At 39.1% G+C, this 18,791-nt stretch overlaps 1 protein-coding gene across 3 annotated transcripts; it reads right to left on the bottom strand.

Moving 5' to 3' along the window:
• Nucleotides 1-606: 606 nt before the first annotated feature.
• RO60 (Ro60, Y RNA binding protein) lies at nucleotides 607-18,412 on the bottom strand. Of its 3 annotated transcripts, none has more exons than XM_080622338.1 (9): nucleotides 18,281-18,412; nucleotides 15,325-15,918; nucleotides 14,590-14,810; nucleotides 14,174-14,320; nucleotides 13,488-13,625; nucleotides 9,457-9,573; nucleotides 8,630-8,743; nucleotides 8,015-8,161; nucleotides 607-6,754 (listed from the first exon to the last, which is right to left on the bottom strand). In XM_080622338.1, the coding sequence occupies exons 2-9, from the start codon at nucleotides 15,896-15,898 to the stop codon at nucleotides 6,602-6,604; spliced, it is 1,611 nt and encodes a 536-aa protein (XP_080478464.1). In that variant the 5' UTR covers nucleotides 15,899-15,918; nucleotides 18,281-18,412; the 3' UTR covers nucleotides 607-6,601. The 3 variants fall into 3 exon arrangements, 2 of the variants coding, with proteins under 2 accessions (XP_080478464.1, XP_080478465.1); XM_080622339.1 differs by having other exon boundaries at nucleotides 15,860-15,918; nucleotides 18,281-18,358; XR_013957286.1 differs by having other exon boundaries at nucleotides 6,617-6,754; nucleotides 8,637-8,743.
• Nucleotides 18,413-18,791: the final 379 nt, after the last annotated feature.

The following is an 18,791-nucleotide window of genomic DNA, read 5'->3' as shown; positions in this document are numbered from 1 at the left end:
TACAGGTGCACAGTTTAGAATAAAAACATTAGTCAGTGAATATTTACTCACTTCTTGTAAGACTCCTGTTTTTACCATTGCTTTCAGCACTGTATGCACCTAAGCTACTTTCCCCCCCAAGGGAGAAAAAGGTCACATTTATCTTCAACTCCAGATAACTAGGACTGTAAAAGTATCATTTAAATTTGACAATTTTATTTTTGTGAGGGGGTTTGAAACAAGTTTAAGCCACATAATTTGTAGAGTCTTTAGGATACAGTTGGCTGCACTGTGAATCTTTTAACATGTTAATCAGCTAATTAAACATGTAAATGTTGGGTTTATCACTATTTTCCTAGTTTCATCATTGCTTATTAAAATTTTGTTTACAAAGACACACTCGTCATGGTGAACACACACAAATGTGCCTCTCTCCCTAAATGTATACTTAATAAAGCAATTTATTTTGCATGTATGGCGGTAACTAAGTATTCTTTTTCTCTGTGTAGAATTCTTAGGCCAGTAAATGTTTTCTCAGATTAACAGTAATTTTGCGCCTGAAAGCTTGTAAGTCCATCATGTAAAAATAATAGTATACAAACAATTTTTTCAAAGACCTTCTCATTCTGCTCTGTTAAAGGAAACAAAACCAATAAAACCAAAATAGCGACAAACCAGAAAGTCCCAAAACAGTAGTCTAAAATAACCCTTTGAGTTCTAAGTTTTAGAAGTCCCAGAGCATTGTCACTTCAGGCAACACTCTATTCCAGCTGATGAGCAAGGATGCTGTATGCCTGCAAATCCAAGTGAGTGCCCACTTGTTAAAGAAGGTATGTCCTAAGGCACTCAAAGGGTAAATTATGTTTCTTTTTAGGCGTGTTAAGGCTCCACATCCGAATAGTTTCATTTCTCATTAATTTTGTATCAATTCATAGAAAGTAGCAGCAAAGACAGTGCCTTCCTTATTGGTTGGCACAAAGCCATGATGTTTAAGTTATTTAAACAAGATATGACAGTTAAAGTGTGATCCTACTCCAGAGAAAGAAAAAAAAAGCAGGGGAGAGAATAAAAAACTAATTTAAAATGCCTGTGGATTTTGTTGAGCACTGTCTCCAGGACAAAGCTGTTAATCTTAAAATAATGCTTGCTCTGGGATCTGAATGTTAAAACTTATTTACTAAAAGAACCTGTACTTAAGACAAAGTGGCTCATCTGGCTTACATCCTATGCTCCTAAAGAAGACTGAAAAGCTGGAAACATCAAATCATTGAACCAAGCAGATACAGCTGTGAGTGTACTCATCTGTTGCTTCTTCATAGAGAATTATTTTTAAAGAGTAGAACTGCACTTTTATAGCAGAACGTAATAGGAAAGACATTTTATTTGTAACTAGTTGTGCTTAAGAAGCTTGTAACATTAGGAAAACAGGTACTTATGTTCATTATTTGTTAATGAAGCATTTGTAAAATTCTCAACATACTACATACATAAATGCAAATATATATATTTAAACTGAGAATGAATACCTAAAGAAACCACACCTTACAGTATCAAAATTATAAATCCCAATGTAAGCACGCATATTTAAAGACACCAAACCGTCTGCTGAAATTAGCTAATCTTACACCTTAGCTCAGAGCAGCACATCCATAATACACTGTCCTAGTGTTTTACTTTTCCCTCTGTAACTCTGACTCAGCAATTTTGTACACTGTACTGGACCATGTTAAGATGAAATCTCTACCATCCCAGCAATAAAGTTATTAAACCATCTTACTTACAGTGTTTGTCTACTGTGAGCAAAATAACCCCACAAACTAAGTAAATGCTTTAAAAAAAAAAAAAAAAAAAAAAAAAAAAAAAGATGAAAAGCAAGACAAATGATTCCTTTGGTTTCCTTCTATAGCCCACTGTTTGAAGATTTTCTCTTTTACTACAAAGAAGCCGCCCATTTGTCTGGACCATTAATTGCAATGTTTCCCTAATTCTGCATATAACAGAATGGAAAGCTCCAACCCACTGAACTAATTATAGAAAAAAGCTTTAAATTTGAAAAGCCAATTTTAAGTGGTCACTTCATAAAGATAAAGCCATTCACAGGCAGATGTTGGATTCTTGCGAATAACCAAAGTATACTTTTGTCACTGATCTTTACACAAAATTTCACCAAAAATCTAAAGATAAAGCAAATTAAATGTTTTATTAGAATTAATATAATCAAATGAAAGAAAAATATCCAGTTTTAAAAAAGTAAGATAAATATTATGACATAGGCTCTGGTGTAACTTACTTAGCTCAGTATGGTCAATGACAGCAAGGCTGTGGAAGAACAGAGGCAAAAGAAAAAGGAATGGACGACACCTTGTATGTGAAGAGAGATTCAAGTGTAGGCCTGAGGCGACAAGGAGATGGGAAAGGAGGAAAAAAAGCCAACCTTAGAAGAGAAAAGGAAGGGCAAAGCAAAAAGATAACACAAGAAACACAATAAATGGAACCGATGCGAATGCTTCTGGTACGGTGGCTGAGTCAGGTACACGATTAAGCAGCACAGCATTTTGCAACGGAGAAAAATATTTTCCTAGTGTTTTTACAGACAGAGCCTTTATTAAAATACATTCCCAAAAATGCTGGTGTATTTCATAAGCCAAGAAAATACACTTCGTTGAATAGCCTTTTAAAGGCATAGTCATTTATGGTCCACAATTAAACAACAATGAAAAACACAACTGCCCTAATGATTCACATTTAACCAACAGATTTGACAGTGGTTTTAAGCAGCAAGGTGTTTTAGAGCCAGTTATTAGTGGCCTTCACATACTGGGCACTTAGACTGGTCCTGCTGACTTCAGGTCTACACCTACTTTTAGACTTCCCTGTTTGTAAACACAGGATTGTAGGTAAGGACCCCATACTGTGCCTGCACTAATTCAACAAGTATCCCAAACACTCCTCCTTGCTGTAGGTCGAAAATTCCAGACATGGAAATTGTATTTCTTTGAAAAATTATTCCCATCTTTATTCAATTTATTATACAATGCTGATGTATGCATTGCATGGTTTTTAAGAAATCTTGAGTGCCTTCTGCCCTCTCCACATCCTTGATTGTATCCCTTCCATGAAGAAACCTGATCTTTTATGTTTATTCGTTACAGCCTTTCTTAAGATAAGAACCTTTTACCTCTGCTGTGCTTCCAACCAGGAACTGGTCTTCTTTCTTAAAGCTAAAGTGCTAGAACATTACAGTCTTAGACATTATAGTCTAATACTTAAGAATTGTTAAGGGTGTCACAGTGAAATGGCAGTCAAACTGAAAGCCTATTAGATCTGCTAGGTATCAGGAAACCTGCATTCACCCACTCTACAGTTACAGTCTGCATTTAGACCTTTTTTTTTAATTGTTTACAACAAAATGAACAATATTTAAACTTGTCCCTGTTCATTTTTTACTGGCAAACTGCAGTGCACAATTATAGCCTCAGTTTTGCTTTGTTAGTCAAAGTGTTCCTCTAATGCAAGCAATACTATTAACTTAAAAGAGTCCGTGTCTCCTCTGGCAAAAGGGTAGGTCATTTATTATAGACTGAACTAATGCTTAAGCTCAACAACTTTGTTTTACTGCTCTCTCTTTCTCTCTTTTTAAAAGCATTACAATACTTACTGCCTTTTTATATGGTCAGATATCATTTTAGAAGTTATCAAATTACCAGTCTAATAACTGAAGACCAAAATGAGGACTAATTTGTATTATGGCAAATGAGTCACGCTATCCCCTAAAATTCAGTATATGGGCAGATATAAAAGATCCAGTCTATGGAAAAAGGAATACGCAGCATCATTCTTCTATGACCCTTATTGCAAGATAACAATGAAACCAAACCAAAACAAATAGAAACAAAGGTCAACACACTATAAAGTTTCAGCTGTCAGCATTTACTTCGGTTTCTTCTCTGAAAATCTTAAAGGAGAAGCAGATGACAACATGATCTCACTGGCGCTAGTTCTACATGAGATAACCAAACCACTCAGAATATTCTGTTTCTAACAAGATTTTTTAATACAAAGGTACAGTAAATATTTAGGAGCATATTACATACTCCAGCACGGATGACCATCTTTAACAGGGTGCATAGCTATCCAGTGTCAACAGATACAAGGGAGCTACATTTTCTATCAGTTCTACTGAAAAGTTCATCTCAACTTACGCTCTAGTTCAAGGAACTGTATTTTCAACTGGACTGCTTTCAAAGATGCAACACTACTGTAACCATTCATTCAATCTGTTAGTAACTACTCTAACCTTTTGCTCGCAGTAAATTTATGCAGTTAAGTGCACAAAGTTACTTGAAATACCTGTTTTAAGTTTTATTTTTATATTTAATCCAAAATATTTCCTATGACCTCACAAATACTACTCCAAATAATAAAAAAGTACTTGCAAAAGATACTTATATATGTTATTTTCAACATCTCTAGCTTAGAAGGAAACACCTTATCAGATGTTTGACTATTGTGTAATTTCAAACACACTACTACCAAATCCAACCCCAAAACATCAGCGCATTTACTTAGAATAATTATTGACATGTATTGACCAAATGAGTTTACTTCTCATATTCACGGTGTTTATTTAGAAAGGATACTAAAAGTGGTTAAGAAATTTTTCGTAAGAAATGGCTAATCTTCAAACTCATAGTGTTATGTCTCAGCTTTTTTAGGAACACCCGTTTTTCTCAATGTCACCTGACAAGCTGGTGGCAGTCCTGTATTTGCCAAGCTGTGTCATAAGAGCAGTGATAATTCAGAAGTCCACTGAAAGGTAACGTTCCTACCATCAGTTCTTTAAGCCATGGTTTTAATGTCAGAAAAGGCTTCCCTCAACAATTTACTGTTAAGGTAGCGTGTAAGTATTTAGCAGAATACTTACGTAAGCTCACATTTTAGCACCAAAAGGGATATACATCCTACAGAATGTGAGCTTTGAATTTATAACCAGTATGTGTGAGGCATAATTAAAAGTGTTACAAGTATCAAAATTATAATATGTACTTGAATTTTACATGTAAAAGCTTAGGTTTTATGCAGAAAAAATATGGTCTCACATGTCATTTACCACAACTGGGTTATTTTTATAAATCATAATTATTTGCAAATTAACATCAAATTCACTGTTTAAAACATCCAGAATTAGCATAAAAGAGGCTGACATATGTATGTCATAGGGAAAGTTGTAAAAGCATCACTAAAAACCTTTCCCATCTTCCAAGATTGTGACCTACTAAAGAGATCTTTTAACTTCCCCCCTATACACACATACATAAAACCACACAGAATTACATACATATACACATGAACTGCTATTAATTCCTGTTCCAAAGTGGTAATTTTTTCATTAGCTTTCTCCTTACTTACTCACACTCTATTAGACTAAAAAAAATGAAATAAAATGAAAAAATCCAGTTTCAATCACTTCCCAAACAAGACTTTGAGAACATGAAAGAGGCAGCTGTATATTTCATAAAAGTTTTTAAGAATTGGTCACTATAAACTGGAGGTAGACTTGAAAAATGTTAGCTTGAATTAATTTAAGAAAACCAGAAGTGATATTAATCTACAAAAAGACTTCAAAAAAATGAAATACTCTCCTGTTAGAAGATTTTTTCTGCATCATTGAATACATTGTCTCGGAAAAAATGTATTTTTTTGTTTCCAGTTGTTACCACTCAGCTTTCAAGAGCAGTCCAAGACACATGCAGTTGTTGATCTTTCTCACTGAAAGTGTGCTGTTGCTTCCTGAAGTTATAACATCGACTGAATGTAGTTTCTAAGCCATTTCCAGGGTCTTTTCCTAGTAAGAAGAGTTCTTAGAACTTCCTGTAAATCATATTAATTTAAAAATAGTGCTTCTGAAACCTCAATTTACCTAGAGAATTACACTTCACTCCTGAACACTAGGATGATAATCTAGATAGAAAAAGATTAGCATAAACTCTTCCACTTTCAGTTTCATCAGTATAAAATTCACTGGACAACTTTTATACTGTGTCACAGTCACATGGTCTCATATGTGCCAGAAAATACTTCTGTAGATCTGAAGTGTAACAATGAAAACTGTTGAAACTTGGTAATTTGTTTAAAACACAAATACTGACAAACAGACCAAAGAAAAACCCCTCTCAACCAAGTTGCTGTTAAACTGACATTACTAAAAATACTAACCCCACTTTTTGTTTTTCTGCCCCATCCTAACAGTAATTCAATATCTTCTTGCAAACAAGCCATTCCACAGCAATGGGGGAAGGGAGGGGTGAGGTTGGAAGCAGGGAGGAGGGAATTAAAAACCTCTCAGTACTTATAATCTATTATAAATGAAATTAAATTATATATTGTGTAACCCTGTAGCTACTTTTAGCAAACTTTCCTCTGTTATTTAAATTGTGTGCAACAGGAAAAAAAGAGAAAAGAGATTTCTCATCTGCTTTTCTTGTTTTCCCTTCACAAAAATGTAACGTTCTGATATGTGTATAATGTGCCATATTCTAATGAAGTGTATTTGGCTGGGAGTTCCCAGGGTGTAGTCTGTTGCCAGCAATGGACCCACTGGGAAGAGCAGATGCCTAGAAAATTAGATCAAATCCAAAGCAAAGTTTCGAATAACATCAAGAGCTCCTGTATCAAAGCCACATATATCCAACATGCCTCTGTCATCTGGATCCGCAATTGTAAAGCCATTTGATGTCATTCCACAAATAATCAGTTTAGCAGGAATACCCATTTTCTAGAGGAAGGAAAAAAAAAAGGAAAAAATAATATCAGAACACACATATACAGTAACTTAAACAAGCCAGAGGGCCAAATCTTGCTATCTTGCCTCCTAAACCAGTCTGAATAGGCATACTGATAGAAACTAGATGTGCCATAACCAGAATTGCAGACTGCTGACATCATACTTAACCTGCAGTAGGTACATGTAAATTAATGGGAATAATTACAGTGAGGTGTACACAACTTTCCTGCAATACTAAGATTCACAGATGATTCATAGATAGATATAAAACACTGCATTTGCTATTCTGGAGTTCATTCTGAGAAAGAACTTTCAATAATAATTATTGAATCCTTTAACAGGAATCAGAGAGTATGTTTTTGTGTTTGAACAAATACAACAACCATGGCCTGAACGATTCTGCTAAATGAACTGAATTTGCAGGTTAATCACCTGTAAGGTAAAGCAAAGCAAGTGGCATTAAGAGTACAGAACTCTGTTTTAACGAACAAACTTAGGAGTGGGAGCTAGTCTTAATTAAGAAAGCAGAAACACAGTGGGCAAGTTAAAGATTTTTGGTATTCATTTCAACTGGGTGCACATGATACAAAGATCTATGTGTACATGCTTGCCAAAAAATATTTCTTGTAGTTTAAAAATTTTCTTAAAAGCATAAAAGATGGTTTGCTGATTAAACCAGAGTTTCTAATAGCAATGTGTTTGGAGAAGGTATTTTTCTTAGTCCTGTTTTAAAATTATGAAGCTGCACAGCCTAAGAGTAGCCCATTTAGATCATAATGAGCTGCCTTCACAAGATGCTATCACCTCATCTTATTGACACCTTCTTTACAGGCTTATCTTCATTACTTCATTTAAACTTTGTGATACCTACTGCAGACATCAAAGTTCAATTTAATTCTGTGAGCTAAGCTTTTTCTGTAAGGACTATAAGAAACTTATTCAATCTATTGCAGACAGAACGCAGAAACTCACATATTCTCTGAAAACCAAAAAGATTTTCATTGATATAGCAGTACACTGAGCAAGGTGGGGTAATCATTAATCCTTTTCGCAATTCAGAGGCTTTAAATACATGCAATTAGTGCAATATGCACACTAATTCCGCATAACTGCAGAACATATCAGTTTTAAGCAACATATAATTATTTAGGGAAAAAAGCAACAACTATTTCAGTCTTTAAGACATTATTTAGACCTGGTATTTATTTTGTACCATGTTCATCAATTATAAACAGTCAGAAGCATATTTACCTCTCTGTACTCTCTAAGAGCTGTTGCAGGATCAGTATTTCCAGCAAAAGTCTCATTATCGGTAAATACAATGAAGACATCAGCAGCTGTCTGTGTTTTCTGAGCCCATATCATTGGAAGGGAACAATCAGTGGTACCCACTGGAATCTTAAAATAAGAAGAAAAAAAAAACCAAACCAAAAAACCATGGAACACAGAATAATACAGAAAGTAGTAAACCATGGAAAAAAATTATTTTTATGGACGCTCCATGTTTTATCACATACAGAGGCTTCTTTGTTAAACAACAGTTCCCTTACTAGTTTTGCCTAGGGTTTTTTGGTTTTGCTTGTTTGTTTGACTTTTTACATATTCTTTTCAACCTAACTCCTTGTGACCTAACACTGCCATTCTAGATTGCAATGTGTAATATCCAGCAGTTGAAATAATGACATTTGCTGGACTGTCTTTAAATAAAAGGGGAAAAAAAAATCCCACGTTTTACTATACAAATATGGACTAAACACACTATACAACTGATTATAAAGAAAATACAATGTAACTGCTGAGACGTCTAAACTGTGATGTTAGCAACAGCTGTTTCTTAACGTTTTTGGTTTGGTTTGTTTTACATACTTCATACATTTTCACTAATACTTGAGGCAACGTCATATCAGTCGTCACTGGGCAGGGCACCATTTCATGCGAAAAGGCAACTATATGGGAATCCTTCTCAGTACGTGCCACAACCTGGGAAAGAGAAAGACAAAAATAATTTAGTTACGTTATTCAGAATTTTTAATGTCTGAATCAAGGCATTCCCACAACATGACACATCCTTTTGCATTCAAGTCGCTATGGCTTCTCATATGCATTGATGCTTCACTTGTCACTTTAAATGTAATACTGCAAATAAACATTGTAAAAAGCAAAGGTGAAGAACTCCTCTAATTAAATATACTTCCATATTCCTTCTCTCTCCTGACATAAAACAGTAAACATTTTTAAACAGCAACAAAAGTTCAACTCCTTTATAATATAAATACATAAGAAGCTTTAGAATATCAAATTGAGGTGAAAATGACTGTGAGACGAAGGACATATAGATAACTCAAATGCACACAAGAATTACCCCAAAATTTCTTAATCCAATATGTATTATTCTATGAGTGCTTTTGAAACAATAAATAAATAGAATGTATTTTCAGCTAAGATAAGTGAAAAAGCAGCCTTGACCAATTTCATTTAGACTAGAAATCAACTTCAAATTGATCTTCCAGAATTTGGTTGCCACTGGCTTTAAGCACCTGGTCTACAAGTAAGACACAAGGTCACATTTTTTGTACCCAAATACATTATAGGTAAGTTTCCTTCTGAAATCTAAGCAGCTTTAGATCATCTTTGTATCAAAAGAGCAGCTCAAGCTGCAAATAATTATAAATAAAAGAAGTTTAATGCCTTACCATACACATTGCTGCTGCAACTGTGCTAGCATTGAGTACACTGCCCAAAACTTTTTGTGTCATTGACGCACTGACATCAACTGCAAGTAAGAAGCGTTTTCCTGTTGGTTCAACCGTCTATAAGAAAAAACAAAAAAAGAAAAAGAGAATATAGGTACACATAGTTAATACATTCATTTCTTCCTTCTTTTGCTTTCAACCTGGAAATGTGGGGGGGTTTTATTCTTTCTGGGGTAACATTAGCAAAACAATGTTGCCAAAACCTGAATGTATCATAAAATTTTGATTCTTTTTTTAGTAAAATCCCAAGTCATGGGATTTTTGTTACAAAGTTTCAAAATTGTTTCCACCCAAGAAACTTTTCTTGATCCTTTTTGAGGCTTTCAGGATACAGAGATTTCTTAAAAGCCTTGACAAACTGAACTGTAGGGGGCCAAAAAGGAAGGGCACTCACACCAGAAAAAACCAGCTAATGCAACGCTACAGAAGATCACTACTGGTACTACCAGGAAAAAGAGGCGGGTTATAGTGGCAGGGGACTCTACTTTGAAAGGGACAGAAGCATTCATCTGTCAGCCTGACCCGGTCTCAAGGGAGGTGTGTTGCCTACCTGGGCAAGGATCAGGGATATTGCAGAGAGGCTGCCTGCTCTAGAAAGTCCCATGGACTATTACCCACTTCTAGTGATCCATGTGGGTGCTCATGATGTTGATAGAAGTAGCCTGGTGAACATAAAGAAAGACTACAGAGCCCTGGGAAAGGTGGTTAGGGGCTCTGGAGCTCTGATTGTCTTTTTGTCAATTCTCCAGGATAGAGGGGAGGACCTTCAAAAAGCCAGGAGGATTGGCCAGGTGAATAAATGGTTAAAAGGGTGGTGTCATAGTCAGGGGTTTGAGTGTCTTGAACATGGGACCCAAGTTAGTAGGCCAGGTCTACTGGGGGCTGGTGGAGCTAGTCTGGCAAAGAAGAGGAAGAGTGGTTTTGGTAGGAGGCTTGCCAGGCTGGTCAAGGTTGCTTTAAACTAGATGTGTTGGGGAAGGGGGGCATCGTTCCATCCCAACACACCCAGTCAGTTGCCAGCACCTATAATAAATGCTTGGAGCGATGCAGAGATATTCCAGCCGCTCCAGCCAATGAGCCGGCTTCATTTGAAGCTCGGCTCAGATGCCTCTATACAAACGCCCGCAGCATGGGGAACAAACAAGAGGAATTAGAGATGTGTGCACAACTGCAGGAGTATGATATAGTAGGCATCACAGAAACATGGTGGGATGGCTCCTATGACTGGAGTGTTGGAATGGGAGGTTACAGGCTCTTCAGAAAAGACAGCACTGGCAGGTGGGGAGGGGGAGTTGCTACTTATGTTAGGGATAGGCTGGAGAGTATGGAACTCTCTCTGGGGACAGGTGAGCAGTCGACAGAGAGTTTGTGGGTCAGGGTTAAAGGGAGAACAGCGATGGGGGACTCTACCGTGGGGATCTGTTACAGACCACCTGATCAAGAGGAATCTGTGGATGAAGTGCTCTACAGACAGACAGGTACAGCCTCACGCTCACAGGCCCTTGTTCTCATGGGGGACTTCAACCACCCTGACATCTGTTGGGGCAAAGGTAATGCCTGGCACAAGCAATCCAGGAGGTTCCTCGATTGTGTGGAAGACAACTTCCTTCTGCAACTAATAGAGGAGCCCACAAGGAGAGGTGCCATGCTTGACCTTGTGCTCACCAACAGGGAAGGGCTAATTGGAAATGTGACGCTCCAGGGCAGCCTTGGATGCAGCGATCACAAGATGGTCGAATTCCAGATCCTCAGGACAATGAGAAGAGCTTGCAGCAAGCTCACTACCCTGGACTTCAAGAGAGCAGACTTTGGCCTCTTCAGGAACCTGCTTAGTAAGGTTCCATGGGATATAGCCCTAGAGGGCAGGGGGGCCCAAGACTCTTGGTTGTTATTCAAGGATCACCTGCTACAAGCTCAGGAATATTGCATTCCAACTAGAAGGAAGTGCAGCAGGAGGGCCAGGAGACCTCCTTGGATGGATAAGGAGCTTCTCAGGAAAATTCAAAGGAAAAAAGAGGCTTAAAGAAGGTGGAAGCAGGGACAGGCAGCCTGGGAAGAATACAGGGATGTTGTCCGGGAAGCTAGGGACCAGGTTAGGAAAGCTAAGGCTCAGTTAGAATTAAACTTGGCTAGGGATGTGAAGGATAACAGGAAGGGATTCTATAGGTACGTAGCGAATAAGAGACAGACTAGGGACAACGTAAGCCCCCTCCAGAAGATATCAGGAGAACTGGCTACCCAGGATTTGGAGAAGGCTGAGGTTCTTAATGGCTTCTTTGCCTCAGTCTTCACTGGCAAAGGCTCTGACCGCACCACCCAAGTCTTGGAAGGCAGATGCAGGGACTGTGAGAATGAAGACCCTAGGCCCACTGTAGGGGAGGATCTGGTTTGAGACCATCTTAAGAACCTAAATGTACACAAGTCCATAGGACCTGACGAAATCCATCTGTGGGTCCTGAAGGAGCTGGCAAATGAAGTTGCTAAGCCACTGGCCATCATATTTGAAAAGTCATGGCAGTCAGGTGAAGTTCCCGATGACTGGAAAAAGGGAAATATAACCCCCATTTTTAAGAAGGGGAAAATGGATGACCCGGGGAATTACAGACCAGTCAGTCTCACCTCTATGCCTGGCAAAATCTTGGAGCAGATTCTCCTGGAAGGCATGCTAAGGCACATAAAAACCAAGGAGGTGGTTGGTGACAGCCAGCATGGCTTCACTAAAGGGAAATCCTGCCTGATCAATTTGGTGGCCTTCTATGATGGGGCTACGAAACTGATGGACAGGGGCAGAGCAGTTGACGTCATCTACCTGGACTTGTGCAAAGCGTTCCACACTGTCCCACACGACATTCTTGTCTCTAAATTGGAGATATATCAAGTTGATGGGGGGACCACTAGGTGGATGAAGAACTGGCTGGATGGCCGCACGCAAAGAGTTGTGGTCAATGGCTCAATGTCCAGATGGAGACCAGTAACGAGTGGTGTCCCTCAGGGATCGGTGTTGGGACCCGTCTTGTTCAACATCTTTGTCGGTGACATGGACAGTGGGATTGAGTGCGCCCTCAGCAAGTTTGCCAATGACACCAAGCTGTGTGGTTCGGTTGATACGCTGGAGGGAAGGGATGCCATCCAGAGGGACCTTGACATGCGTGTGAGGCGGGCTGATGCCAACCTTATGAAGTTTACCCATGCCAAGTACAAGGTCCTACACCTGGGTTGGAGCAATCCTAGGCTACAGCTACAGGTTGGGCAGAGAAGAGATTCAGAGCAGCCCTGCAGAGAAGGACTTGGGGGTGTTGGTCAATGAGAAAATGAACATGAGCCGGCTGTGTGTGCTCGCAGCTCAGAAAGCCAACTGTATCCTGGGCTGCATCAAGAGGAGTGTGACCAGCAGGTCGAAGGAGGTGATCCTGCCCCTGTACTCTGCTCTCGTGAGACCTCACTTGGAGTATTGTGTGCAGTTCTGGTGTCCTCAACATAAAAAGGACATGGAACTGTTGGAACAAGTCCAGAGGAGGGACACGAGGATAAGCAGGGGACTGGAGCACCTCCCGTATGAAGACAGACTGAGAAAGTTGGGGCAGTTCAGCCTGGAGAAGAGAAGGCTGCGTGGAGACCTCCTAGCAGCCTTCCAGTATCTGAAGGGGGCCTACAAGGATGCTGGGGAGGGACTATTCATCAGGGACTGTAGTGACAGGACAAGGGGTAATGGGTTCAAACTTAAACAGGGGAAGTTTAGATTGGATCTAAGGAAGAAATTCTTTACTGAGAGGGTGGTGAGGCACTGGAATGGGTTGCCCAGGGAGGTTATGAATGCTCCATCCTTGGCGGTGTTCAAGGCCAGGTTGGATGAGGCCTTGGGTAGCATGGTTTAGTGTGAGGTATCCCTGCCGACGGCAGGGGGGTTGGAACTAGGTGATCTTAAGGTCCTTTCCAACCCTAACTATTCTATGATTCTATAACCATATTACCTGGAACGTTTTGTAAAACGAGGCATCTAAGGCTTCTAAAATGTCTTCATCAGGACGCCACCAAAGCTTTCCTCTGCTTCCATGACCAGCTTTGTAGCTTTCTAATGCAACCAAGACATGGAATGGATGTATTCTACCCTACAGGTAAAAGAAATCCACAGGCAGTTTTTGAAAATCTGAACTCCGTCAAAAAAAAGGTAAGAAACTATAAAAGATCCTACTACAAATATATGGTTTATTATATTGTTCCTTTAGATTTGTAAAGTTTGAAGAGTTCCTGCAGTCTTTACACAGCTGTTTAATGAACTAATACTTGTCAGTTACTGGTAATGGACATTATGCCCTTTCCAGAATCCAGAATCATCCAATGAATTCCAAGTGTTATCTTATGCCATAACCAGAAGCTTGCTACAGTGCCGATTTAAGAACAGATCATAGTTGTCAATATACTTAATTTGTAGAAAAGTTTCAGAAATAGTGAGGGGAGGGGAATCAAATCAGAAATTATAAATACAAGTTTTAAAATACAGGAGCAAGTATTCTGTTGCAGTTTTCTGAAAGAATAAACTACACATTTCCTCAAATGAAAATCCCTTTTGTTTTGCGAAGAGGTTGCCTGAAGAACTACAACTTAGGAAGAGATTAAAAGCCACAAAGGCTGGCACCGATTATGAAAACGTTCTTACCTTTTTTAGCAGTTTCTCATTTCTCAGTCTTTCACATACTATCGCCACTTCTGAACCTTGTGGTTCAAGCACTGAATTTGCTGTCAACTTTCCTAAATTTCTCAACAATAGAGAAATGGACATCTCCTTCAGCAATGCCTTCCAAACCTATGATCAAACAAAGAGAAAGAAAAAAAAAAAAAAAAAAAAAAAGAGGTAAGATTCCAAAACTACAAGAACTTACATCTGAACATTAAATAAGTGTATTTTTAAATAATAAGCATACAATTTAAATAAAGATCTTTATTATTTTAAATTAGGTACTTGGGTAAATAACTTGAAAAACAATATAAGGGCTATTTTTTATGGAAATGTAGACTTAAGACTCTGAAAAGTGTTACTCTGAAGAGACTACAAAGTCAATTGAGTTTATCTACCTCTTTAGATTTCAGATGGTTTGTCAGGAGATGCTCTCTAACCAGACCATATTCCTCTATTAAATGAGTAACTTCCAATTCATCTTTTGTGCGTTTCACTTTCTCCACAGCCTCCAGATACTTTAAGAGTTTTTCAGTCTCAGCAGAAACCGCTTTGTCTTTATAAGCTTCTTGGACATCTTTCCACCCTTTGGTAATATATTTAGTGACTATAGCAATTCCTATTGAAAAAAAAAAAATATTTTCCAAGCAGGATTACTATCTTTATACTGGCATTTAGCAATTCTAGCAAGCAAATGAGTTAGCAGGTTCCATTCTCAGACCTGCCAACCAACTATAAAAAAGGTCAGCCACACACAACTTAGAGCAGTAGTTTTAGTGACTGTTTTAGTATTATTCTCCTTAAATGGAGCCTAATGTATTTGAAATCAACAGATCTTCCCAAAAGCGTTATTTCATAATTTGTAAGCAAATCAGGACAAACTGAGAGAACTGTCTTATTTTCTCTTCTCTCCACATACAGAAGAAAAAGAAGAAACAAACTCTGTTTAACTTGAAGATAATCAGGTCAATTTGTGATATGACCACTCATGTTTTTAAGGTGCAATTTACAGGATACCATCACTAAGAAATCATCAATCTGTAACGGTACTTGGGTTTCCAAAACTAAATACTTTTACAGTAAATATAAAAGGTTTAAACCACAGTATTTTCAGATAAATAAAAATGTATTACCTTCACTGGTAGGTTTTAGGTGGGACAACCTCAGAAGATCTTTATGAGACCAACCACTTCTTTGTTTATATTTTGTAACTGCTAAAGCAACAGCCATGCCATTTTTTCCATTGTACCAATCTGCAACAGCTTTCCTCAGTGCACGGCCCCAAATACCACATTTCATGCCCTCCTTCAGATCTTTTTTAAATTGGATGAAAGTAAAGAGATGGGTTGGTATGCAACACACCTCAGGAACAGCTTTAAATGCTGCTTGTTTTGTTTTTGCATCAGAACACTGTGAGCAAATTGCAAGAGCAAAAAGTAGGGGCTCGTGTTTTGCTGCTCTGCCTTCTTGACTGAATGTCTTTATTTCTTGAACAACTTCACAACCTCTACCCTCTTCAATCAGTCTTACTACAGCTTCTGCATTTCCATAGCCCAGCTTCTGCTCCTTGATGTAATAAGTACCACCTTCTGAACCAAAACATAAGAAACGCTGCAGTCGATTCATATCGGTGACATGCCACACATAACCACTCTCAGAGTTTGGCACCTGCTTTTCATTCAGGAGTTGTTTTTCCTCGCCCTCCATTGTCTACACTTCCAAGAAGTCTGTTGGAAGAATCATAAAGCCCATTAAGAACACTGTGAAAATCTGATGACTCTCCTTCTCCTGTGAGCTCTTAGCAAAGTAAATACATCTAAACACTTGAAATTTTTCCTTCATAAATTTAATAAAAGTATACTCTTAAGTGTGCAATAACACATATTATAGGAAAACAAACAAACAAAAATCTCTTGAGTTACAATGGTGACAAATATATTTCCTTAAAAATAACTTGGAAACTACTTAACCGCAATAAGTGGCACACGGAAAACACAGTTGCTGTTATGCCGTGTTGCCACTAGTATATTACACCACCTTCTTTGGTAGATTTTTGGATTGCATACTAAATTGCTCAAAAATCAGATCTTGCCCTACTCTGTTTTGCTGAAGAATTGGTAATACCAACCAACTGAAGAAACACAATGCTAAAACAAAGAACTAAAATACTGAAAAACTGTTCAGTCAGAAGGCTTTGTAGAGTTTAAATATGGTGGGTTTCAGTGAGGCTTAAACAACAGCTTTTTAACAATTGACAGCAGCTCAAGAAAAAATAGGCTGAAATAGCTGCTATTAAGTGACATCCAAAAAACAACACAGACAAACACAAAACTTCACAATCTTTCAGGTGTTTATATTTATATACTTCTGAGTTGCAAGAGAGTTCAGCTGTAATATTTGTAGGCAACAACACTGCTCTTACTTGGAGACTATATACCATGGTAAAATTCAAGCTGTAACATTTAAACTGAAATAAATGCAGGTGAAATGAAATCAGCATGGTAAGCAGAAGAAAATTCATCATCACTACCTCCAAAACATTAATATGACAAGAATAAATTCAGTGTTCTCAGTTCTCACCAAACAATAAACACAAACCACTAAATAGCACTAAGGGGTCCTACTTAAACATAAAAAGCACCAATAATCCACTCCATCCAACCACACACAGACCTTAAAATAAGCACACACTGAAGTCTGAGCACACAGAAATGCCAATCCAAAGAAATCCACTTAACAATTTTTAAGCATTGCAGCTATCTACTTCTGAGATGCTTGCTTGAATGCTGAATATAAAAGCCATTTTGCTTTATAAGCTACCACAAATAGATGTCAGTAATGTAGACTGATTATCCCTCCAGTTTAAGTAACACACTGATTTACAAACTTGCCTACTTTCTCTGCAACACAGAATTTCCCTTTCATTGCACGCCACTAGAAATGTACCCTTCCTCCATTCTTGCCTACCTGCAGTGATCCAAAATTATATATAAATGATAATCAGTGTTCCCACTATATTCTATATACTGATAGAATCATAAAAATAGAAGCCATGTGTTGATACCTCGCTTAAAATGAAAGTTTTAGTTAAAAATTAGCTAAAAAACATCTTTCACTGCATTATTTTGAGCACCAGTGTTCAGCTGTTTTCCTTAGTGCTTAAATATTATAATCATGCTTCCCTGCAAACCTATTTAAATACACATCATGGTTGAGTTGACTTTTTCACTGACATCTGAAGCACACAAATACACTGAAAATAACAAGAGTGGTATTCGCTGTGCATGAATACTGTATCAGTACATTTTAATGTTTAAATACATTTTATTTCAATACATTTAAATTGGCTGGTTTCATTAAACTGTAGGTAATGTTTCATACTACATATACAAAACCCAGACAAAAAATCTTGACACCACAGTCAGCACCCATTAGTTTATTTATCAGACACACAAAAAAAAAAGGTACATGGAAAGATACTGGAAAACACCACTATTTTGAAGCAAAAATAAGAATGGGGAGCATAAAAGATCTTACAAAATTATAGTTGCAACAAAATACACCTGCACTATAGCAGAACTCTGACAACGCAAGTCCTCATATTTCACAACATAAGCATCTCTACGTAAACAGGAATGTTTGGAGAACATTTTGCAAATCGCAAACGGTATGCTTACTGGTATGATGACAGTACAGGAGATACCAGACTACATGAACCAGGCGCTTGATCTAAAATAAATCTACTGTACAAGTTGCTTAAAAAATTTATTGACCGGAGGGAAAAGGCAACTTTGCAGACACAGAACAACACTATGAGAAAAAGCATCTAAAGTTGATACCCAAAGACCTTTGAATTAGCTATCAGTTTCTATAACTACGAAAACAAGTGACGAAGAAGCAGGCGAATGAGCTCAAGTAATGCGCCTTTAATCCCCTCAAGGGGCTTACACCACCCAGGTGATAAGCAGGGGGTGGCTATCTACAGCGGGTGCTTCTTCCCAATCCTTCAACACTCGCGCCAAACCCGCAACCCCTCCGGGGCTAGCCCACTCCTTCCGCCCTCAGCGTTAGCCGGGCCGCCCGACTTGCCTGAGAGAACGCGGCCTCGCAGGGGCCGCGGGGCAGGGCCCGCCGAGGCCAGCGCAGCTTCCTTCGCCGAGCAGTAGCGCAGTCCCAGGGAGCTGCGGCGGGGGCCGGGCGATGAGGAGGGCGCCCGGGACGGCGAGCGGCGGCAGAGCCCGCTCCGGGCGCTGAACACAGGCAGAGAGGGCCTCTCCCACCACCGGCAGCTCCCCGTCTTCCACAGCCCGGTCCGGTCCCGCCCCGCCGGCTCACTGACAGCATCCCCGAGACCCGGATGGGGCCGCGCCCACCGCCCTCCACGGCCGCACCCCAGTGCCCGGATGGAGCCGCGCCGCCGACCCGGAACCGCCTCCTTCTGCGGCGTAGGGGATTTTTTTCTACCCGCCGCCCATCCGCCGCCACAGGAACGAAGCCGCAGGGCGGAAGCGCGACACCAAGCAGCGTGGCTCCTCCAGAGGCACTACCACTGCCGGCAACTAGCGGTCTGCCCCGGATCCAATCCCAATTGCCGCTTCCT

Source organism: Psittacula echo (genome assembly GCF_963264785.1).
Source record: "Psittacula echo genome assembly, chromosome: 7".
Classification (NCBI taxonomy): Eukaryota; Metazoa; Chordata; class Aves; order Psittaciformes; family Psittacidae; genus Psittacula; species Psittacula echo.
The sequence above is the reverse complement of the archived record's forward strand: the minus strand, read 5'-3'. Positions and strand labels throughout refer to the sequence as shown.

Bases quoted from the DNA above. Each gene is read 5' to 3' on its own strand.
- RO60 (XM_080622338.1), bottom strand. From the start codon at position 15,898: ATGGAGGGCGAGGAAAAACAACTCCTGAATGAAAAGCAGGTGCCAAAC. The intron at 9,574-13,487 runs GTAATATGGTTA...TTTTTCTTATAG, and splicing joins CGTTTTACAAAACGTTCCAG to ACGGTTGAACCAACAGGAAA. The intron at 6,755-8,014 runs GTAAATATGCTT...TCCTTCCTCTAG, and splicing joins CTCTTAGAGAGTACAGAGAG to AAAATGGGTATTCCTGCTAA.